This window comes from Myotis yumanensis, unplaced genomic scaffold (genome assembly GCF_028538775.1).
Source record: "Myotis yumanensis isolate MYYU_CA2020_CCGP unplaced genomic scaffold, mMyoYum1.0.hap1 SCAF_1, whole genome shotgun sequence".
Taxonomy (NCBI): domain Eukaryota; kingdom Metazoa; phylum Chordata; class Mammalia; order Chiroptera; family Vespertilionidae; genus Myotis; species Myotis yumanensis.
Window position 1 is genome coordinate 192,050,615 of NW_027223752.1, and position 11,246 is coordinate 192,061,860.

Consider the following 11,246-nt stretch of genomic DNA (forward strand, 5'->3'; position numbering starts at 1 on the left):
GTGTGTGTCTTAGGATTAATGGGAGTATTATTGGAGAGGTGGAAGATAGGGTGTGTCAGTCCTAGACCTGACTTGGTTGGGACTCATCTGTCCAGAGGGGAGTCTGTTTTTCTCCTCTAAGTTAAAGGGTGCAGTTCATTCTCTTGCTAAAATTCTCTGACATTTATGTGAACTATAGTATAAAAATTGAGTAAGAATTTTTGAGTGCTTATTATATGTCTGGTACTTTTTTAGAAGCAATAATTATATGTGGTAATAGCTCAGAAACAGTTTTAGTGAAGCACACAAACAAAATGGTTCCCCAATGGTATGTGCCCTTTTGCACAGCCTTTATGCTTACAGGCCTTTGGGATTACATTTTATCTATTTTTGATCTTTCGTGGTTAGTTTTTTTCAGTAATTCATTGTAGTAAAACAAATTTATATTTTAATGTCTTTTTCTACTGGGGGTATACCAGAGTGTATCAAACTATTCTGAAGAATCTCCAGGGTATCCGGTCAAGGGTAAACTGGTCTCACATTCTGAACCAGTGTTCCAAAATGCTCAGCCTGAATGCAATGGCCAGCTCTCCAGGGCAGTGTTCTGTCTGGTAACCAAGGCAGTATTAACTTAATTGAGGAACCATTTAAAGTCTACTGTCTATTTACTTAATCTTCCTGGTTCTAAACTGTGTTATATAAATAGTAAAGTGACAGTATTTTTAATAGAAGTTGTTGAAATTGAGGTAAAAGGAAAGCTGCCATTTAATATTTAAAATTTCCCAGTTCAATTTAAATTCATAGTTGAATTTATTAATTCCATTAGTTTATCCTTCACCTGCCCTTTGTAAGAGTTTAGGGTTGAGGAAATAGTAATAGTTTATAGGCCTTGCTTCATTACGAGGTTTTCGTGGCTTTGTTACATTTTAGCTACTTCCTCTCAATTTTAGCATGCCTTTTTTGGCTTGATACAGAAGCTTGGCCTTGTTCCTTGTCAGCATGTTTGTTTAATCAGCATACAGCAATATGAGCAGGAACTGTGATTAAACCAATTTTACAGATGAGAAAATAATTCATAAATAGATGAGTCTGAGAAATACCTTCTTAGCCATGGAAATTAGGTTAAAATGAACTTGATTTTTTTTTCTGCCTCAAGTGTGCTAGCTATTCTGCCTAACAAAGAAATACCAACACATAGATAAGAGCTAAAGGCAAAGAGCCAATAACTTAAAATCATAAAATTTAAAAACTTAAAACATTTAGATATAGAGCCAGGCAGCTTCCTCTTCTCCCTCCCCCCAAATGAACACGTGTCCTTTAAAATTCAAAAACTACAGATCTTTAAAAGTTTCTAGGAATCCAAGAGTAATACTTGGGAATTAATGGGATAGTATTCATTACACACTTAAGATGTGTACATTGACCTTGGTTGTCTTTTTTAAACTTTGGGTTTATTCTTAATGCTCCATTTCTGCATTCTGTAGCTGCTCCTGTTTTGAGCTTTTGTCCCATGGGTTGGAAACAGTATTCAAGAGCTTTGCCTATTTCCTAGCAGTAAGGAGGCCCTAGCCTGGTTACAGATCTGATCTGTTATGGAATATTTCACTATTTGTAGTTTTGGGGGATGACTTACTGACTTAGTGATTCCATTTTGGTACACTTTCATATAACCACATTAGTATAATTGGGTATCCAAGACTTACCATGTTTAGTTGTCTTTTTCTTATCTTCCAGTTGGCACTACGAGATGCACTTTTGAAAAAGAGAAAAAGAATGAAGTAACTTGGACAAGCAAGTTTAGCACTCCAAAGAGAATGCTCAATTTGTGTCATTACTCTGAAAATTAATAAACTGAGAATGTTTACATTAAAAAGTCCAGAAACACTATACTGTGAAAACCAAAGTAAATTTGGTAGCATTTTGGTGTTTTAATTTTGGAGGTGGATAATGGTGGGAATATTTGAAATGTAAACAGTCGTGATGTTGTAAAATCATTTTCATTTAGCAGTCATGTGAGAATAAACTCTTCAGTGCCTATTATCACTATCGATGTAAAAATGACCATAATCCCTCATTAAAGGCATCCACAGCCTATTTGGAGGATGCGGGGGACAGACGTGTATATATGTGTATCTGTGCAGTGTAAATAGTTCTCTGGTAGAGATAGGTCCATCTTCCTGTGGGGTCATGGAGAGCTTGTAGACGAGCTCTGCAGGGGGCGGGGTTACATATTCTCTTCAAATGAAACAGGACAATGTTACAAGAGTAAGAGGTTCTTACTTGTAAATAGGCTTACCTGCTGAAAACAGGTCCCTGCTGTACAGATTTTGGGTAGACTATTTAGCTCTTTTAGTCCATCCAAAAGATTTAAATATTTTTTGAATGCCAGGTTAAAACCTTGCTTTTTATATTGCCTTAAGTATAAATAGTAATCTTGGAGTGTCTTTATCATTTGGGCTGCTCACGTCCCCATAGAGAAAAAGAAAATCAAATTAGTTTCCTTAGCCTTTTTCACCTTTAATATTTTCAGCCTTGTGTCCAAAGAAAGGTTTCTAATATCAAATAGGTCTTCTTGTGTGTTGAGCGGCTGCATTGGTCTCCCTTCCCTACGTGTGCTTGGGTAGGTTTCAGGGGGCATGAAAGCAGGTCAGTCTCTCTGTTTGCAAGTTGTTGCATTTGGAAAGTTTGTTGCCTTTTACCTCAGATTTCTTAGATAATATTGTAGATGATAAAATTACTCTATATTGCTTTCAAGTAAAAAGCAATTTTCTGCTTACTCGGAATTAGAAAGCAGCTTCTAAAACTAATTTTCTCCTTCCCTTTCAATATCTTCTGTTCACTTTCTAAGTTCAACTTGAGTTTTATTTGAAGGAAACTGTGTGACTTTCCCCAAAATACTGGGGATTAGTTGTAAAGACCTTGAGGTTTAATGACTCAGTTGCACTGGCCTGGTGAAGAGAGCTCTCAGAGTCAACCTTGGCAACTTCAGTATTTCACAGAATGTGCCCCATGCAAATTTGAATGGTTCAGACTAGAAACTGCTCTCTTTGCACATTTGAACTGTCTCGTGTATCTAGCTTGAGAGAGGGGTAAATAAAATCAAAATGACATAGCAGCCAGGATCCACAGCTTTGCTGCCTGAATTGTGATGGTACCTGAAAATTTCATCCTTTCGCTAGACTTTCACACCCACCTAGGTGCCGAGACACCAAAGTCCATGTGTTCTGATTTCTGTTCTAATGTGGCTTCACCCTGCTCTTAACTGAAATTTATATGCAAGATAGAAAACTAGCTGGTTTACAAGGGTGCAGTCTTAACTCTCTTTTATTTCTTCAATCCCATAGTATCTTATCTTGCTATGGTCCCTTTTATTATTTTATAAATCTCAAGAATATTTTATGTTTGTTTACTATAAATTTGAAGATTAGGCCCTCACAAGGGTGGCTGCTGCCAGCAAAGGCAGAGTAGCCTTTCAGGGTGACTTTTACCTTGAAGAAGCCACCAGGGTCTCTGTTTCAGCTTTTCAGACTCACTTTTTTGTCCGCACTGGGAATGGATCCAATTCTGGGATGAACTCATATTGTCCAAGCTCATATATAGTTACATAAAGCGATGTATAAATCTGAAATGGTAATGTATTATGTATGTGATCTTAGCAAATTCCATCGGAAAACAAGCGCCACAAAAGGCAGAGGCTGTTCCCTGCTCTATCCCCAGGCTCAGTAAATATTTGAAACATGACCTACCTCATTGATTGTTTTGAGGTTCTCAGAACTAATAGCTATAAGAACTTAGCATGGTATTTGCCACAAAGTATGCATTCAGTAAACTTCTCATCAAAGGTTAGATATCGATTAAGTTTTTATCTTTTGCTTAATTTACTCTTGAAATGACAATTGCAGTATTTATTTTATCCCTCATTCATTTTGGGGGGAACTAGTTTGAAATACAAAGATATATATTGAATGCTCACTGTATGCAAAGCAGCCTGCTAGATGCTGGGTGGATTGCAAACACAATGTTTGTGTCATACAGAAACTTTGAAACCCATGAAGGAAATAGACTTTAAAAATAACTATGTAATACAGAGCCACTTACAGAGCTATCAAAAAAGGCACATAGCTTAGGGCAGGGCATCCTGACGAAGGGGCAGTTCAGCTGGCAGGAGGGTTTGCTGACAAACATGCTTAGGATGAACAGGGCAGCAGTAGGAAATGGATTCTTGAATCATCAAAGAAAAAGTTGGGATTTAAAAGTTGTTACAACTTTTTAAAGGTTATTGTTAATTAAATTTTGTTTTTGTTACTTCATATTCTAATTCTTTGAAAATTTATAATGTATGTAGAGTGTTGTATGGCAGCTCTGTATTAACCAGAATGTTTAATCAGTTGGAATGCTCTGTTCTTCAAACTGTATTAAAACTGTTTTAAAACTATTTTAAACACATTAAACCTGTTATACCAAGTGACATCCTTTCATTGTATAAAAAATAAAACTAAAAATTAACTATTGCTGCCCTGACCGGTTTGGCTCAGTGGATAGAGCGTCAGCCTACGGAGTAAAAGGTCCCCGGTTCAATGCCGGTCAAGGGCATGTACCTTGGTTGCGGGCACATGCCCAGTAGGGAGTGTGCAAGAAGCAGCTGATCGATGTTTCTCTGATTGATGTTTCTGACTCGCTATCCCTCTCCCTTCCTCTCTGTAAAAAATCAATAAAATATATTTTTTTAAAAATTAACTATTGCTTATTTTTAGAATGTATAAAGAGATTTTTAAAAGATATTGAATTGGAATAGGAAGGTAAATTGCTGACATGGATCTTTTTCTCTTATGCAGTTTTTGGTCTGTACATGTTTAAAATGAAAGAAGAATGGAAAGCATAGGTCATTCTGTACTATTTAATACCATATATATCAGGGCACTCCTATGTGATCATTTTATTTTCTCCTGCAAATTCTGCTTTCATTTATTTGTCAATTTGATCTCAATATGGAAATGGTTAAACTATGATTTATCCACGTGGTGGAATATTATGTAGCCTTTAATACAATAGGAAATGCTTATAAATGAAATGAACAAAACACAAAGTATTTATAGTATAATCCAATTACACATGAGCGAATAGGGACTAATAAAAGCCCAAGAAACATGCCAAATATTAAACATGGTTTTCTTTGATGTTGGTTGGAATCATGTGAGGGGTTTTTTCTTTCTACTTTACTTTCTGAATCTTTTACAGCATACATGTTTTTACTTACGTCGTTGTATGAGAAACAACTTTATTTGAGGCCAGAGAATAAAGTTGCATTAAGACACTCCTGTGGATTTTTTTTTTTTTTTTTTTTTTTTGACCATTTGGAGGGGAATGTACTTAAACCAAGGCAAGGATTAATGTGCAGATACGCCAAAGGAGTTGTGATCTCCCCTTCTTAGCCACTCTCTCCTCTTGTTTACTGACAGGGTACTAGATGGGACCCTTTTTCTCTACCCAGCAATCCTCAATGTTAGCTAAAGTGCTATCCTATATAATAAAAGCCTAATATGCAAATTGAACAGCAGAATGACTGGTCGATATGTGCACTGACCACCAGGGGGCAGACACTTAATGCAGGAGCTACCCACAGGCCCCAGACCAGCCAAGGAGGGTGCCAGCGAAAGGCCCCCCCCTCCCAATAATCCTGCCAGTCGCCCCACAGAGGGGGGTGACGGGTGGCAGTGGGGGGGTGGGGCCAGCGAGCGGGTGGTGCCAGGCCAGCCAAGGTGGGTGCCAGCAGGGGCCCCGGTCACCCCACAAATGGGCCCTGATTGCCTGCCAGGCCTAGGGACTCTACCTGTGCACGAATTTTGTGCACTGGGCCTCTAGTGTTAGTATAATTCTTAGGGAAAATAATTTGTAGTATGTGCAAAGACCTAAAAAATAGTCATAACCGTTGTCTCAAACTACATCTGAAAATCTAATCTAAGAAAATGGTCCGAAATATGGCAAGAGATGTGTTTGGGGCTGTTCTGCTGCAAGTAACTGAATACACATCTAAAAATAGTATAACCAAATATTGGAGAATCAATGAGAAGTCTGGAGGTAGACAGCTGCTGGTCTGAGCTGTCATGCCCTCAGGATCTTGGGCTCTGCTTTGTCATTCTTAGTGTGTTGAAGCCAAACTCTGGATTCAAATGCTGACTGACATAGCTGTATGACCACATTTTAATCAACATTTCTGTGCTGCAGTTTCCCTATCTGTAAAAATGGAGATAATGATAATACTTTTACCTTCATAGATATTTCTTCTGTGTTTAAGGCAACAAGAAAGGGCGTTCTTAAGATATATTCTCTTAAGTGGAATCACTGGGTCATAAGGCATTTTTAATTTTTGAAGAATCTCCATACTCTTCCACAGTGGCTGCACCAGTCTACAATTTAACAATTTTATAAATATAGTATGCATATGAAAATAGTTGCTGGGTTTGTGTGGTAATACTATAGCTGATTAGGTTTTCTCTTTCTGTACGTATTAAGCATGATTAACAGTTCTCCAGAGAAACAGGACCAGTAGGAGGGAGACAGAGAAATAGATGTAAAATAGGAATTGACTCATGAGATTATGGAGGCTGAGGAATCCCATGATCTGCTATCACAAGCTGGAGAACCAGGAAAAGTGGTGGTGCCATTCAGTCTGAGCTTGAAGGCCCGAGAACCAGGACTGCCAACGGCCCAGGCAAGAGAAGATGAATGTCCCAGCTCAAGTTCAAAGAGCATATTTGCCCTTCTGCTGCCTTTTCTGTTCAGGCCCTCAAAGGGTTGGATGATGCCCACTGCATTAGTGAGAGTGAGCTTCCTTACTCAGTCTGTCCAAATTCTCTTTTGGAAAGTCCCTCACACACACATTGGAGGCTGAGATAGCCCGTGATCTGCTGTCACAAGCAGGTCCTTTAGCTGGGCATTTCTTAGCCCTGTCACTCTGACACATAAAATTAACCATCATAAAACATTTTGTAATGTTGCTGTAAAACATTTATAATAACATTTTAAAAAAATAATCTAAAACATTACTTCTCCTTCCATTCTTAGCAAGATCCAATTTTGGAGTACCTGCTATGCCTAATACCTAAGTTAACATCAGATCCAGGGATACTTTAAAAGGAAATTTGGCCCTAACTGGTTTGGCTCGGTGGATAGAGTGTCAGCCTGCGGACTGAAGGGTCCCAGGTTCGATTCCAGCCAAGGGCATGTACCTTGGTTGTGGGCACATCCCCAGTAGAGGGTGTGCAGGAGGCAGCTGATCGATGTTTTTCATCCATGTTTCTAACTCTCTATCCCTCTCCCTTCCTCTCTGTAAAAAGTCAATAAAATATATTTTTACAAAAAGGAAATTTGACCAAGTGGCAAGGTAAATTGTGGACAAAATGGGAACCTGATTCTAGAAAATGTTACAAAAGAGGAAGTTTAAAATAATTACATGGAAACTAAGAATAAATTGTATTTCACAACTTCTTGCTTTAAGGATACTTGAATCTTTCCCTTTTGAAAAATTTTTATAAACATTTTACCATTTAATTGTGATTCAGAAAAATATAGAATATAAACATCAATCTCCCAGATTTATTCAATTTTAAGTTTTACCATAGTCATTTTTAAAGAAACAGAACATTAAGAGTACTATAACTAACACCCCACTCAGCCATTTTTCCTCCTTTCTCAGGACTAACCACTGTCTTCTCCATGCCTGTTATTCCTTTAGTTATATTTTACTATATTTGTGCATGTATTTGTATGTGTATGTATATAGCAGACAGTATCATTTATTATCTTTTAAAATTTAACAAATAAAATTGTTTATATTATTTTGCTATGTAACAACATTAGATTCTTTCATTTTAACTGTTGTAAAGTTTTCCATCTATTCATTACCCTACTGCAGAGCAGTTAGATTGTGTCCACCTTTTCACTATTTAAAAAGTCTTGCCCCATAATGTCTTTGTAAATATCTCCTTGGGCATATGTCTTAGAGTCTTTTTTAAAAAAATTTTTTAATCCTTACCAGAGGATATGCTTATTGATTTTAGAGAGAGGAGAAGGGAGAAAGGGAGAGAGAAACATTGATGTGAGAGAGAACATCTATCGGTTGACTTCTGTATGTGCCCCAACCAGGGATTGAACCCACAACCTAGGTGTGTGCCCAGACTGAGAATCAAACCCACAACCTTTTGGTATACAGGATGACACTCCAACCAACTGAGCTACACCGGCCAGGGTTAGAATCTTTTCTTTATCCAGTTTACATAGAAACCTAGAAATGGATTCTGGGTTGTAGGGTCCATGATTCTCCAACTTCCCTAGGTAATACTAAAATGCACATTCCTTCCAACAACTCATGAGTTCTTATTTTAGCACATCCTTGTCAACACTTGGTGTTATTAGACTCTAAAACTCTAGACAATCTGTTGTTGATGAAATGGTATCATTGTTTTAAGATGGATTTTAGTGATTAACAGCGAGGTTGAGATTGCTTCACATGGATTTTTACTATTTGATTTCCCTGTTTTTATATCCACTTGATTTTCTTTTTTCTTATTGATTCATAGGGGTTTTCATATATTCTGGATACGAATTCTTTATCAATTACTTATATTGCAAGTATCTCCACAGACAGGAAATGCCATCTTTGTGATAAACTAAGTTCCCATGTATACTTTGGATCTGGGAATTTTCAAAACAAGTTCTAGATCCTTTAAAAATATAGACGTTTTTAACAGCAGTTTTAAGTTCACAGCAAAATTGAGCATAATGTAGAGAGTTCCCATATACAACACCCCCTGCTCCCCCCACTTCTGTATAGCCTCCCCTATTATCAATATCTCCTACCAGAATGTTACATTTGTTACAATTGATAAACCTACATTGACACATTATCACCCAAAGTCCATAATTTACATTGGGGTTCATTCTTGGTGCTGTACATTCCCTGGGTTTGGACAAATGTATAATGACATGTATCTACCATTGTAGTATCATCCAGGGAGTTTCACTGCCCTAAACATCCACTTTACTCTGCCCATTTCCCTCTCTTCCTCCTGACAAGTTCTGATCTTTTTACTTTATAGAAAGTTTTGCCTTTTCCAGAATGTCATGGAGTTGGAATCATTCAGTAGGTAGCCTTTTCAGATTGGCTCCTTTCACTTAGAAATAAGCATTTAAGTTTCCTTCATGTGTTTTCATGGTGGGACCACTCATTTCTTTTTAATGCTGAATTATATCCCATTGTCTGGACAAAATCACCAAACTCATTTCTCAAAAGGTATCCCCAACGTTAAGCGGTGCATGATTGTATGAGTAAGAAGACTCGTTCCTCTCTGGCTCTTGGTAGAGGTCTCAGTTCCTCACATTAGGAACTTTTTCATAGGACTTCTTTAGTGTGGCTTCCTTCAGGGTGAGCCACCCAGGAGCGAGTGCAAGGAGGAAGCTGCAATGTCTTTTGTGACCTCGTATTGGAAGTCAGACATCACCACCTCGGCTTTAGTCTATTGATTCATTACAAGCAAGTCACTAAGTGTAGCCCATAGTTAGGAGTGGTGGTGTTTCTTAACTACCGCACTGCTTTTAAACTGAACAGAATGAGATGCCAGGTATAAAAAAGCTGTCCTATTCCATGTTTCTGATACAATCAGCTACCTTCTTTCATTCCCCACAGAAGCATTTTTTAAACTGTAGGCTCTGGTGCATAGATAAGCCATGAGCAATGCCCAGCATCTCTGAAATTTGCACAGCACAGAAACAGCAGAAAGGAGAAGGCTCAGAGTTTTGCAATTCCAGATCTCCCTTTTTTTTTTTTTTTCGAATTAAAGAGTCACATTTATTGCAATCCGGGACTATGAGGGGCCATTCCTCAAATCTCATAGTGATAAGATGGTGGCAAAACCAGACTTATATAGGCAAAGATCACAAAGGTATTGATTACATCTCAAGGTTTTGAATGAGGAACCCGGTTTGCAAAAAAGCAGTTTACAGAAGCAGCATGTTAATTGTCAGAAACACATTATCTAGAGCCCTCGGGTCTGGAATGAGGAACCTGCATTAAACTTAGGCATGTTATCTAAATTACAGTTTGGGGTCTCTGGAACACTGAGTCAACAAGGATACATTAACTGGAGCCCTCTGACCTTGGGATAACTGTGCTGTCCTTCCCAGGTAAAGGAAAATGTGCTTTCTAAGACCAGTATGACCACAACCCATGGGACATTCACATAATCAATAGGCCAGATCTCCCTTTTAATCTTTGTTTTAAATTGTCCTATATCATATCTATAAATTTTAAAATAGATATATTTTATTGATTTCAGAGAGGAAGGGAGAGGGATAGAGACATAGAAATATCAATGATGAGAGAGAATCATCGATCAGCATAATTGATCAGCTGCCTTCTGCAAGTCCTCTACAGGGGTTCGAGCCCACAACTAGGACATGTGCTCTGACCTGGAATCAAACCGTGGCCTCCTGATTCATAGGTTCATGCTCAATTACTGGGCCACACCAGTCAAGGCCATATCTATAACTTTTTAATAGTAGAGGAGTAGATTATATAAAACTAGAGGCCTGGTGCACAAAATTCACACACGGGTGGGGTCCTTAAGGAGTACGCGCAATTCACGTGAGCCGACTTAACTCGTTTCCCGCACTCCAAGTGTTAAGCATGGCCGACAATCAGGGCCATTTGGGGCCTTCCTGCCAGATTGGGGGAGGGACTGCAGGAGGTTGTCTGGCTACTGAAGGTTGGTTGTGGGAGCACACTGACCACCTGGGGGCAGCTCTGCATTGAGCATCTGCCCCCTGGTGGTCAGTGTGCATCATAGTGATTGGTCATTCCGGCATTCTGGTCACTTAGGCTTTTATAGATATAGATTATATTTAGCTCAGCCCAATTGTGAATAACACTTTCTTTTTTATTATGCTGTAGATTTGTTCACTCAATGCATTTTAACATGGGTTGTTTTCAAAATCTTGTATTTATTTTTAATTTTTATTTAAAATTAAAGTCTGGCAGTGATTGGAAGTCTTTTTTTTTTTTTTTTTTCAATGCAAGCACACTTCTTTGAACTCAGCTAATCTGCTCCCTTAGTGATTCTCTCAATGAAGTTACTCAGGTGCAAATAAACAAATTAAGACCTGGGTCTTGGCTTAGAGTTTAAGCAAAGATTGGGAAGAAGCAGGAACAAAGATGTGAAACTTTAGCCCAGGGACATGCAGGCCATAAAAATAGGAAGAAAATCAGTGGT

General features: G+C 38.2%; 1 protein-coding gene across 1 annotated transcript in view; it reads left to right on the forward strand.

Annotated features, from left to right (window-relative positions):
* SDAD1 (SDA1 domain containing 1) overlaps positions 1-5,293 on the forward strand; it is a 33,495-nt gene extending 28,202 nt beyond the window's left edge. The window contains exon 22 of the mRNA XM_070394741.1: positions 1,714-5,293. Within this exon, the coding sequence (XP_070250842.1) occupies positions 1,714-1,761 (48 nt within the window). The 3' untranslated portion in view covers positions 1,762-5,293. The remainder of the gene's footprint in view (positions 1-1,713) is intronic.
* The last annotated feature ends 5,953 nt before the right edge of the window (positions 5,294-11,246 follow it).